At 28.2% G+C, this 14,044-nt stretch overlaps 1 protein-coding gene across 1 annotated transcript; it reads left to right on the top strand.

The window, feature by feature from the left end:
• The first annotated feature begins 6,840 nt into the window (after positions 1-6,840).
• LOC110651225 (cytochrome P450 84A1) lies at positions 6,841-9,151 on the top strand. Its single transcript, XM_021806486.2, has 2 exons — positions 6,841-7,845; positions 8,238-9,151. The coding sequence occupies exons 1-2, from the start codon at positions 6,925-6,927 to the stop codon at positions 8,856-8,858; spliced, it is 1,542 nt and encodes a 513-aa protein (XP_021662178.2). The 5' UTR covers positions 6,841-6,924; the 3' UTR covers positions 8,859-9,151.
• The last annotated feature ends 4,893 nt before the right edge of the window (positions 9,152-14,044 follow it).

Below are 14,044 nucleotides of genomic sequence, written 5' to 3'. Positions count from 1 at the left end.
GAGTCTAAATTGAAAAATGATTAATAGTGCTTTATGAGCTGTGACATCTTTTGATATTAGGAGGATGTTATCAATATAAATGAAGTCACTGTAGAGCATGGGCTCAAATATAAAAAAGATTGACATGAAAAGTACCATTATGATTGAATAAATTTTTATAAAATGAATGAAAATTTTGATAACTGAAAGAAGGGTGTCGTGCAAATTTTTTTTTTTTCTTTTTTCTTTAATAAACTTTTCACTGGAAAACTTCAATACGATCACCCTTGTCACTTTCTTTATCGTCTATCTGAAATCTGAATAGATCCCTTCTTCAACTGTCAACCTTTTCGGCCATCGCCACTTCCCATTGTAGCTACCCGATCAGTAACATCATATTTTTTTTTTTCATTTTTTTTGCTTATTTTTCTTTTAAACATTTTTAAAATATTTTTCATTATGAATTGTCAACTTCTTTTGTAAGAACTTAGTAATTGTTCTTGTAGTTTATTAGGCGATTAACGAATCAGAGAGCTCATACGCTAGCTAGAGTTACTGTTTCTATATTTAATAAGATTGAGTGGTATCATTCTACACTTAATTTTATTGAAAATGTATTAAATTTTGATCCGTTACTTTAATAAAATGCTCTTTTATTAAAAAAAAATATTTTTAAAATATCTTTCTTTAAAAAAAAAACGTTTATAAAAAAAGTCCCAAATAAATTTAATTTTTGTGAAATTTTTATCCTTTAAAAAAAATGATGAATCTAAATTTCTTTTTTAATTTTAAATTGTTTATGACTAGAATTATTAATTTAATTATATATTTTAATCACTTTTTATTAATTATATGCATATATTGGAAAAATGCTATATAAATTTTAAAATTTCAAATTTTATTAATAATTTTAAATGAATGAATGTTAATTTAATGGTATTAGAGTATTTTTAAAATTGTAAAATGTTGAGTTTAATTTTAATTAAAATTAATTGTAAAAAAAAATTTTGCAATATGTTTAGACGTTTATGATATATAAGCATTGCATCATGATAGGCAATTAAAGGTTTGACTAACTTGAGGAGTTAGGGACGGAATTTATGACTGGATTGAGAGTCGAGGTTCACACGAGGAGCAATTGACTTAAGCTTGCGATGGTAGCACTCTGCAATTCTATCATTAAATCAAGAGTAGCTTCATTTTTCACATATGTTCTCTTTATAAATAATGTTGTTATAATAATAATAATTAAAAATGTATTTTATTTTTTTAATTGATCACTAAATATGTCTTATAAATATATAATATTGAAACTGTATAATTAGAATTTTATATATTGTGTAAAAATAAAATGGAAAAATAAAAATTCTAAACCATATCAAACACTAATTTGTGGTTTGAAAAATTATAATTTTCCTAAACGTGTAGAATAATCATACCATATAATATGAAATCATCCCAAATCATAATCCAAATATGGTGTAAAAGTCAAAACTTTCAAATGATAAATTTAAAATTTTAGAAAATCATATTTAATTAATTTTGCATTCAATTTGAAAAAGTAAATAAGAATCAAATATGCATTGCAAATATTCTTTGTCCTTGATTTCTAAAGAGGTTAATTTTTTTTAATAGATTACCATTTATTTATTTAGAGACAGAAAATTAAGGAAGACAAAACATTTAATATTGACAATTTTTAGAATAACCATATGTTAAAGTTTATTTTATAAATATTTTAAGTAATTTTTTATTTTTATTATTTGTTTGACTCCAACTAAGATAAAATTTAAATTTTTTTGGGCATATATATATTTTTTATAAGCAGCAAATTTAAGAAGAATATAGTTAATGCTAGTTTAACAAATTAATTAGTTTATCTTTTGACATGAGAGATGAGTATAGAGAGAGCAGTTGGCCTGTTCAACAAACATAAATAGCAACTTAATTATAATGAAGATGATCAAGACGCTAAAATTGTGCTAAGGTTTATCCTATTCCTATCTAGTTGTAACTAATGGCTGAGGCCACTGTAACAAACTCTTAAGTCTATGCATAAATTCTTCCACTGAATACAATATTAAGTTTAATGTGTGATGATTATGTAGACATCTTCAAATTGGACTTCTTCAGGGGATTCATAATCAATTTCTTGGCTTGCTTCAAATTGATGTTTTTTGTTTCCTAATCTACTTGTGGTTAAACTTGTTGAGTTGATGGTTCAGTTATACCAACCCCTACAATCATTAATTTTCTCTAATTTTCTCTAATTACATGATAATACAACCAAGAGATTGATGATAATTGGCATGTGAACACAGTAGGCGTCGGCTACTCTGAGATTTTTACACGAAACACCTTACGTATTTGGTCCCATTCATCTAGAATAACTTAGTCTTTTTCTTATTTTCAGATCATTTAATCAACACGACTGTGTCTGCCTTAGGCACCAACCCTTTATGTTTTTTATTTTTTTTTATAAAATAATTTAAGTAAATTATTTAAATAATTATTCTCGTTTTAATCTATATTCCATGTAGCAATCAAAAAGGCAGCAATTGTAGCATTCCAGGAAAAAGTTTAAATAACACATGAAGTGTTGAAAAGGAGAGGCATATCGGTTGAAGATTTTGACTGCAACCATTGATTATTGTCTAATTTACTCAATATATTGGGGTCCATAACCATTTGATTAGTTTTCTCCTTTCTGCTCATTCTGGATCGTCGGTCCGTTCTCACTAATCTGAAAGGCTTATTGAAGTGGCTAACACAGACAAGAATTCATACTACTACAGTTAAATATAACTGCTCTTGACATGATGCCTCAACTTCTAGGCATCTCCATGCCTCAATTTCATATTTATTATTATATTTTCTATTATGAAAAAAAATTCTTTCTAATAATATATGATTTTTTAAAATGCAATTATTTAAATAATTTAATTTTTTATTATATTTTTAATTTTTATGAAGAAACATTTAAAAAATAATTAATAATTATTTGAAAATAAAAAATTTAAATTAATTTTAATAAGCATATAATTATTCAAAATTTTAATATAAAGTTAAATTATATTTAATATAATTAATTAATAATTTTAACATTCATAAAATTAATATTAAAAAATAAATATTACTAAAGTAAAAAAAGCGCGGAGAAAACATTTGGTTGAGTGCTTAATTGCAAACAAGCTCTGCCCAATGCCGGTGCTTATCTTTCTATAAATGAGAGAGCTGTTGTTAAAATTTAAAAAGAAAAAAGCATTAATCATTTTTATTTGTGTAAATATCTTAACCCAAAAAATATTTATTGTATGGAGATTTTTTTATAAAAGAAAAGTTGATTATTATTGCAAGTAATTAACAGATATTAAGAAACGACAAATTGATGAAAAATATCAAACAAACAACTTAGAAAGATAGTAATCTAATAATGATGTTATAGTGATGGTATCACTGTGATGCTAAATCACGCAATCTATCTATTATTTACTTCAAGAAAAGGCATGAGATTAATCATCAAAATGAAGTATATATATAAAACTAGTATGAACTCTTTAAAGTTAATTTTTGAATCATGTAATTAGGTTCAATTCACCCTGGCCAGTTGTTAGGTTAATAGTTCACGCAGGCTTGAATTGTGACAAAAATTTAATTAAATAATTAAATAAATGAATGATTTTAGCATATAATAATGATATGATAATATTAAAATGGTTAATGGTGAAATGAAACTGTCGATGGTTCCAATGTCTAACCTGAGACAATGACTGGGAATAAGAAATAAGGTCAGGCATCAAAATCTTCCACTTTTCACTTCTGATTAAAGATCACTAACTCCACTTAATCATGGGTCACATTGCATTAATATTTGTCTCTATTTTTTTCCTTTTTATCATCGTCATTATCATCATCATTATTATTAATTAATTAATTAACTATTAATTAGTTGAAGTAGGTAGCTGCCTCTATTGCAACCAAATTAATCATAATTACATCCTAAATATTCAAAGGATAATAAACTTTTAACTATATCTATTGCTAATTAATTATAAATATTCCTGTTTTTGTATATATATATATATATACATATATATCAACCTTTTGAGTTACTATAACACTAAAAGAAAAATTGAACATAAAATGTTTCATATTAATAAAAAAATTATTTTTAAAAGATTATAATACGAAGAAATTTTTTAAAAATATAAATAAAAGATTCCTGAACAAATAAATAAATGAGGAGAAAATTATTAATTTTTATTTTATTATTTCATTTAAAGATAGAAATAAAAAATTACCTAAATATACTTTAGTTTTCTATAAATTATTTTTTAAATCGATTATCACTTTAATAAATTAAGTCGTAGAAATAAGTAGCCGTAATAAATTAGGCTATAGAAATAAGTATTCCCAAAATAATAGTGAAGGAAAGAAAAAGTAAAGAGAGATCTAGATGATACTTGAAAAATCCATGCAAATTTAATTTATATTATATTAAAAAAATAGAGAAAAAGAATCGATTCATTTATAAAACCTATAAGCCCATATATATGTATGGAATTTTTTGCCATAAAATGAAAATTTATGATTGAAAATGAATAAAAAATTTCCAAATCATATTAAAGAAAGTAAAACCTTTGCCCTTAGTAAAGAATATACATTAGAGAGATTTTGACTGTACGTACGTCGAAGCACTCCCATTCTTTATATTGCCGTGCAGTGTTATCAAGAAGCAATCTTGACTTTCTTTGGTTTTTCTTGAGGAAGGAAACTTAATATGTTTTATTTTTTAACTATTTGAAAAATAATGCAAAATATATAGAAACCAAACCTCATTTATAGCCATATTGACAGGTAGAATTAGACTTCTTGTTATTTTTGGATTGTGTAAGGTCCTTAATTATATATATATATAATTTTTTTTACTTAGATTCGATTAATTATATATTTAAAATATAAAATATAATTAAAATTATCTATTAAATATATTAATTTTATACGTTTATGTCTGTTATATATATAGTCAAATTAAAGCTTACCGGTCAAAGCAAAGTTTGCTGATCTTTTGGACACAGACCAGCCGTACCAGTCAAAGATTTCCATTTGAATAGTCTAAAAAAGGCATTCTTGATTAGTTGATTAGGGTTTCAAATTTTTCATTGATCTTAGATTGTTAGTGCGAAATCACTTCAATTAGCGACCTATTCGGTTAATTATCTACATTCCAAGACAGGACAAGATGCTAATTAGTAATGGTTAATTAATTAGATGAACAAAAATTCACCTAGTATGCCATCACTTAAGTTGAGTATAATAAGGTGTTTTATCAACCTGGTTTAGTCGGCAACACTTATGTTAAGTTTTTCCTAATCTTATAATTAATAAAATTATTGCTTATAAAAAAATTAAATGAATAAATAGGTTAGAAATCGAATAAAAGGCAGAAAGGATCATAGTCCTCTTTTGTCCTTATATTTCAAAATTATGCTAACAAGAAATTAATTTAACAATAAATGATTCAGTATATATTGTACAAGATATTTACAATGAGTGTGAAGATATACCAATCTATCATAAATTTAATATGCAAATAGGTATAAATCATGTGTTTAAGAATTTTTCTTATTTATATATTTTCTCATTATATATTTTATATTTTATATTTATGATAAGTCGAATCTATGAAAAAAAAAATCATATATATATTATGAGATATGGGACACCATTATGAGATAAAGACTCTAAGTAAAAGACATTAAAACATAAAGATATATTACCCATTTCACAATTTTTTTTTTCATATCTCCAAGTGAAGATTTACTATTATTATTATTATTGCAAATTAGTAGTGTGAGGAGCAATTTTGGGTTATCATAATTAAAGTTATAACTGGAGTCCTGAAATGATCGACCTATTCAAGCCCATAACTCACTTCGGCAACCCATGCTGACTTATATTCTTGGTCGCAAATAAATAAGAACGTAATCCGTCAAACTTATGCGCTTATCTTACGCCACAAATATAAGCCAAATATAAAATTTTATTATCTAATGTAATCAAGGACGGAGGGAGGGAGGGAGGGAGGGAGGGAGGGGGATAAGGGATAGCGTTGGTCTTCCCAAAACCTTTTAAAATCATGTTAAATATAAATATACAACAAGAAAAAAAAATTACTTTATTTTAATTATTGGCCTCTTAAAATTAATTTATATTTTTATTATGATATAAAAAAATATGAAACATTAAAAATACTTATTTGTTATTATATGTCCAATAAATATTTATAGTATTAACCCTTTAAAAAAATAATGGACAAAAGAAAAATGCAGCCTCACCTTTGAATATAATTCATAAAAAGTGGTATATAGACTATTCAAATATATATATATATATATATATATATATATATATATATAAGCATGTCATAATTTAAATTTTAAAATAACATATAAACATTTGAATTATTCTTTCCTTTAAATTATTATTTTTACATTTTTTTTATATATTCATGTTTTATAATAATAATAATAATAATAATAATAATAATAATAATAATAATAATAATTTTTATTACGTCAACTATGGTTATTATAATAAAAGATAATTAAACAAAAGGTAACAAGTGAGATTTTGTGAAAAATAAATCTTAATTTCCACATGGGATGATCACACTTTAACTTATTTGTTAAGATGGTTTAGTATTAACAAAATATTTTAATTTAAATGTATAAGTAGTAATAGACTTTAGTAAGAAAATTAATTTTTCAAAAACAAAATGAAGAAGAAAACTTGTAAAATAATTTAGCGTGGCCAAATTGAAAAGGAGAGTCCGCAGGAGGCGGTGAAGAAAATATGTATATAAAGACCCCATAACATCTTGCCCAACCTAGCTGCTAACATTTCAACTAGCTAGCAGTATACAGGCAGAGAGAGAAACCCGCCATGGAAGCTCTTCTCCAAGCTCTGCAACCTTTACCCTTCACTCTTTTCCTTATTGTTCCTTTACTATTCCTACTAGGTCTAATCTCTCTCCTTCGTAGACGATTGCGATATCCTCCAGGGCCTAAAGGCTTGCCAATTATAGGTAACCTGCTCATGATGGACCAGTTAACTCACCGGGGTTTAGCTAAACTAGCTAAAGAATATGGTGGCCTCTTCCATCTTCGCATGGGAAACATTCACATGTTTGCTGTTTCTTCTCCTGAGATAGCTCGCCAAGTACTTCAAGTCCAAGATAATATTTTCTCAAATAGACCTGCCACCATAGCCATCAGTTATCTCACATATGACCGTGCAGATATGGCCTTCGCCCACTACGGCCCTTTCTGGCGCCAGATGCGCAAGCTCTGCGTCATGAAACTTTTCAGCCGTAAACGGGCTGAGTCATGGGAGTCTGTGAGGGATGAGGTTGATTATATGGTTAAAACCGTTGTGGCCAACAAAGGGAAGCCAGTGAATGTTGGAGAGTTGATTTTTACTCTAACCATGAATATTATTTATAGGGCTGCTTTCGGTTCGAAGAACGAGGGACAGGACGAGTTCATTCAGATTTTGCAGGAGTTCTCCAAGCTTTTTGGTGCTTTCAACATTGCTGATTTCATTCCTTGGCTTGGATGGATAGACCCACAAGGCCTCAAGCTCAACTCAAGACTTGCCAAGGCTCGTAAATCACTTGACAGATTCATCGACTTGATCATCGACGAACACATGCATAAGAGTAAGCAGGGTAATGTCTCTGATGATAACTCTGATATGGTGGATGATTTGCTAGCTTTCTACAGCGATGAGCCTAAAGTAAACGAATCAGACGATCTTCAGAATTCCTTCAAACTCACTCGAGACAACATCAAAGCCATTATCATGGTAATTAAGCTACCTTCTTGTAAAATATATCCGTAAATATATTTGCCATTGAGAACAAATTCTTAGACAGTCAACGGCAAATTACATAATACACCCTGAACATGCTTTTTTATTCATATAAATATGTGATTTGTTTTCTTAATTTTATAGAAAAATTTATATTTATACTAGCATAAAGAGTATTAACTAAGTAAGCCCGATGATTCACCATAGTCAAAGTGTTTTTCTTGTAGCACTAAAAGTACACACAGGCACGCATTTTTTTTTTTTGTTTTTTGCTACTTTGTCATCTCAATTTTTTCTGTACCGTGTTAGTAGGTGGATTTAATTAATGGGATTTTCATGACTTACATAAGAATTTTTTGTGCATCCCATATGGTTGTATACGGCAGGACGTAATGTTTGGTGGGACAGAGACAGTGGCATCGGCGATTGAGTGGGCCCTGACGGAGTTGATGAGGGCTCCTGAAGAGTTGAAAAAGGTCCAGCAAGAGCTTGCCGATGTGGTGGGTCTAGAGCGGCGCGTGGAGGAGAGTGATTTCGACAAGCTGACATACCTAAAATGCACAGTCAAAGAAACTCTAAGACTTCACCCACCAATCCCACTTCTCTTACATGAGACGGCCGAGGAGGCAGAGGTCGCCGGGTATTACATTCCAGCGAAGTCTCGGGTCATGATCAATGCATGGGCTATTGGAAGGGACAAGAACTCATGGGAGGACCCTGAAACTTTCAGGCCATCCAGGTTTTTGAAAGAGGGAGTGCCTGATTTTAAAGGAAACAATTTCGAGTTCATTCCATTCGGATCGGGCCGGAGATCCTGCCCCGGCATGCAACTCGGACTCTACTCTCTTGATTTGGCTGTGGCCCATCTTCTTCACTGTTTTACATGGCAGTTGCCTGATGGGATGAAACCAAGTGAAATTGACACGAGCGATGTGTTTGGACTCACCGCTCCTCGGGCAACCCGACTGGTAGCTGTTCCAAACGCGCGTTTGTTGTGCCCGCTCTAAAGGAGTTGGAAGGAAATATGGATCCTATACATATTTAGTGCACAGACGATGAAACCGAATCAGGTGAATTTGCATGGATTTTTTGTTTATAAAATCATAGATTGGAGAAAAAAGAAAAGGAGAATAATAACTGAAGAGGTAAGCATGGAGAATATGCATGGTTCTTTCTCTGTTCATAAGACTCTTCTTCATTTCATGATGATTTTATGTGAAGATCTCTCTCTCTCTCTCTCTCTCTCTCTCTAAATTTTATGATACTCAAATAAAGTCTGTAAGCTAAATTTTATTCTTCATCATTCAAAGCAAACACTTCTGAATGGAAACTTTCGTATGTGTTTTTTTTTTTTTTTTTAATTATCTCTCTCTCTCTCTCTCTATATATATATATATATATATATATATATATATATATTCAATGCATAAAATTGTCAATTATCCTAAAAATATAAGATAATAAGATTAAAATTAATTTATTTTTTATAATGAAATGAGATTTATATACGAAGTCTATTAATTAAAAAGTTTCAATTGACTGAGTTAAACATAATGGTGATTCATTGATGACCAGATTAATTTAAGATATTAATTATATGTGAAAGTTCAATCGATAAGTATATAAATTTTAAAATTTAATTATTAAAATTAATAAATTTTATGATGATTTTTTTTATTAATTATTTTAATTTGAGATTTCTGATTTTACTCTTTCAGTGATAATATAGTAGTTAATGTAAAATTCTTTTTAAGTATAATTAATTATTTATTGACAATCGGATCAATTTAAGATATCAATTAAATATGAAAAATTTAATTAGTAACTATATAAATTTTAAGATTTAATTAAAAAATAGTGAATTTTAGATTTTTTTTTTAATTAATCCATTAGTAGGTAATATATTAATTTTATATACTTACATATAAAATGAATAAATTTTTAGAAAATTGCTTTTAGATGAGGGCGGCATGCTATATAAATATGGTGTTTTCACACCTGTAATTGAATAGAATAAAAAAAAAAAAAAATCCATTCACTATGATGTTTTCAATTAACTGGAGTTGTATATATTCCTATGAAGGGCCACTAAAATAGAGGGAGTAGGTGATAACTGAACAGAGCTTGGACCCTACAAAGTGAAAAAGACAGAGACAGCAGAAATATGTGAAAAATTGCGATTGCTGTCTTGTCGTCCCAGTAATTTTATGAACAGAGAGAGAGAGAGAGAGAGCGCGGGGACGGAAACTGGGACTGAATGCCATTTATCTGTAAAAAATAATTTTTATTTTTTAAGAAAATTTTTATATTTATAAAAAAATATTAAAAAAATTAGTTCATGTATATATGAATTGTAGAAAATAATTTTTAATTAAAAATTTAAAAATTTATTCATAACTTTCATAATTTCAAAAAATATATTGAAAACATTTTTAAAAACCTTTTATTTTATTTTTTTAAAAATATGTTTTATTCATTTATTTTATAATAAAATTTTTATTATTGGAAATAAATATTTTTATAAATAATTATTTAATTTTAATTATAAAAAAATTATTGTGTAATTAATAAAAAGTTGTTGTTTTTCATTTTAAAAACACAACTTTTATTTTTAAAATAAAATAGTAGAAAACGATTGAAAATTGCTAAGTAAATTTTGAAAAACTAGTTCTTCATAAAAAAAAAAATAGATATAAAAATTTTTAATTTTTTTTAAAAAAATTAGCCAATTAATTTTCTACAAATGAGCTGGCATTGGAATTTTGTGGTGGGCAATGAAGGGGACCTGTGGCCGTTCTTTGATTTTCTTTCGTTAGAATAATGATGGGAACAGAGCATATATGCAAGAATTTTGTCAGCCTGATTCCATCTTTTAGATTTCATTTCAATTTTGAAGCTATAGATAAGCCTGGCCTTGCCTTGCCTTTATCTTCAATCTTCAACAACATTTGATTTCGACGCCTTCTAGCTTTGTCCATCTCCCATCGGTTATATGCACTTTCCTGTCTTCCACCCAAATGGGGACCCCATCAATTTCACTTCTCATCAACTTCTTCTCTGTAAATGTAAATGCATTTAATTTTATCGCATAAATAAAAACCCATCTCAAATATATATATATATATATCGTTCAAATTAATATTACCCAAAAAAAAAATTCAGAAACTGAAGCTGAAATTTAAGAGATTCTCTTTTCTTTCATATAAATAAAATTATGAACAAGAGACGTGGCAGTACAAATATAAATATAATTTTAATTAATAAATTAAAATGATCAAGATTCTAATTATGCACTTTTTAATCTGAAAAGTTCAAGAAATCACTTAAACTTAGTTTATACATGAAAGTTATTTATAAATAACCATATTATTTGATATAGAATATAAAATAATAAAATATATAGGGGGTGTTTTGTCACGTAGTAACATGCAGGTGGTCCAGGCAACCCACTTTCGGTTTTGATGGACCATTGACAATAATAACTGTGGCTTTCAGCTATTGCCCAATATGGCAAATTATAAAAATCTATCATATACTCATATAAAATTAATTGTTTTTCTAATTTAAAAAATAAAATCTATATCATTTTTCGTGAAAATATACAGAATACACAATAATTTATTATCATTAAATAAAAAATTATCAAATATAAGAAAATACACAAACTTCAAATTTAGAAGAGTATATATATATATATAGAGTATTTAGGGTGTGTAAGGAATCTAATTTGCTATGAATATGTCTCTGTTAAAACAGCACTATATATTTTCCCGCTAACAGCACTGTTATTAAATCTAGATTAGATTGATTGGTTTAACTAATGAACTACTATTAAATTAATTTAAATTTGTAATTGATTTGAAAAAAATTGAATGACCCCCCCAATTTTTATTGATCTAGGTGACTCGATAAGTTGATATTGAAGAGAGATTTGAGCTCAATATTTCATGGGATGTCTTTTGAAATCACCCAATTAATTGAATAACTAATTATAAATTTTTATTCTAAAATATTTATTTTAATAAAATATAATATTTAATTAATTTTTAGTGACCAAACAACTAAATTATTGATCCAGAATTAATAACATTAATGACACGAACAGCCAGTCGGTAAGGCGGTACTGAATTTAATGATTATGCTACGTAAACATCACTAGTGATGGTTTAGAATTAAAAAAAAAAAATTAAAATAATATTATCCCTATTTATTTTTTTCTATTACATTTAATTAGGTAAAATATAACATAATTTAATTAATTGTTAATATATTTTTATAAAAATAAAATTATCTAATATTTTTTTTAATTATTGTACAAAACTTAAATACTTAAAAAAAAAAAGCCGAAAATCCTTTGGTTTCATTCAATAGCAACGTTTTCACCTGCCTGAAATGGCAAAGCCGGTTTCTGGTTAGTTGATAAAAAAATCTTGTGATTGTGGTCGAAATTTGAGTGTTGCGACTGTCATAAGCTTCCGCATCTCTCTCTGATTGCCTTTGTCCTTTGGATTTAATTGGAATGGCAAGAGACAAAGGGCAATGTCAAGGTCATAACAGCTAGCCATGCTTCAATAAGTGTAGTAAGAACTGCATCTTTGTGGAAAACATCCATTTCGGAATTAATGTCAATGCCCACACACCGAACATCATTTAAATGCATCTCCCATTTCGGTGTGCTAATCTTTAATTTTTTTGCTCATGGGTATGCCTGATTACAGGATTTCAAATCTTCCCAACTATAAGATAACTAGCTCATCACGTATCCTCCTTCAATGGTTGAAAAAAAAAACATATCAGTCACTGAATAGTCCTCAGAAACAAGAAAATTGGTTGTAACTTGCTTTCGTTACCTTCTTTCAATATTCAAATCCAACCGTTTGCACAACAGTAACGTTGTCAATTTCACGCCTGTCGTCATGTCGTGTCTGTTAATTGTCTTAGCAACTTGGAGATCATGATGCAAAAAACAGAAATTCACAAATGGTAGCAAACAAACATCTTGCAGGGTAACTCTGTAAATTAAAACTCAATTCACTTTGCATATTCTCCATATCATTCCAAAGTTTGTCAGTTTCGTGTTGGAACAAAGAGAAATGATGTTCCTGAATTATATATTGTATTTCACAGAGCCAGGAATGGAAAATTTAAGTAGAATTTATATCATTGCTCTGCATCATATAAGAATCAAGAAAAAGTCGACAAATTGTGAAATTATATATATATATTTTTCCCAATTTTCTATTTCATAGAGGACGTTAAAAAAATGCAACTCAAGGGAATTAAACAGGATCCTGCACATTGAATAGTGCTAAATATGGCTGGGAACTATGTACTCTTCTCCTCGGATTCTATCAGGAGTAAACTCATCAATTCAAAACTATGGAGAAATTGACAATATATCTCATCATGCAAATTCAACATAAGGACTCCTCATTTGGGAGAGAATCCTTTTACTTAGCAACATTAAAAGAAATATATATCCAAAGCCCAGAAATGAGAATCCGCTAGAGCCACTAGCAAGTTGAAAGGAAAGGCTATGCATTTAAGGTCTTTTGCCAAGCTTGCTTAAATAGATCCGTTTACCATATTTAGGACTCGGAAAGAATATATTTCTCGTTCCATTTTGATATTGCTGCTAATTCATATATGTAGCGTATAGAGGTAATGAAAGACAAGGTACTCAATTCACTAATTTGGAGTGGAAAGTGTGGATTTTGGAGGTATTGAGATTGCCAAAAATCTTAATCTCCTCAAAAAAAAATTATAATCTGAAATAAAACATCCATGAACCTACTATTTTTAAAAATTCATATCATACCTTCAAAAACTTTATCCCAGACATTGTGCAAAAAGATTATCCCTTCTCTTCCTGGTTCATCATTATGGTGATTCTCCAAATCTCTGAGGCACAGAGAGAACTGAGTTTGATTATGATTGGGATAGTTTAATGACTGTTAATTATTTTTAAATTGTAATTTAATTATAAATTAATTTATTATTAAATAATATATGCATATTAACTAATCATAGATAACTATAGTAAGAACATTCCTCAATCTCATCCCTTCCCCAGTAGTGTTGCTATCTGCTCTATCAGAAACTCTTTAAAACTTGGCGGGGAAAAAAAAACTACGACTATATGCGTTTAATTTTGGTCACTTATTTTAAACATATTTATAGTAGTCATGAAAAT

Source organism: Hevea brasiliensis, chromosome 16 (genome assembly GCF_030052815.1).
Source record: "Hevea brasiliensis isolate MT/VB/25A 57/8 chromosome 16, ASM3005281v1, whole genome shotgun sequence".
Taxonomy (NCBI): domain Eukaryota; kingdom Viridiplantae; phylum Streptophyta; class Magnoliopsida; order Malpighiales; family Euphorbiaceae; genus Hevea; species Hevea brasiliensis.
Note: the sequence above shows the minus strand (reverse complement) of the source record. Positions and strands in the feature narration are given on the sequence as shown.

Coding starts and splice junctions, on each gene's coding strand:
- LOC110651225 (XM_021806486.2), top strand. CDS start 6,925: ATGGAAGCTCTTCTCCAAGCTCTGCAACCTTTACCCTTCACTCTTTTC. Junction 7,846..8,237: donor ACATCAAAGCCATTATCATG/GTAATTAAGCTA, acceptor TGTATACGGCAG/GACGTAATGTTTGGTGGGAC.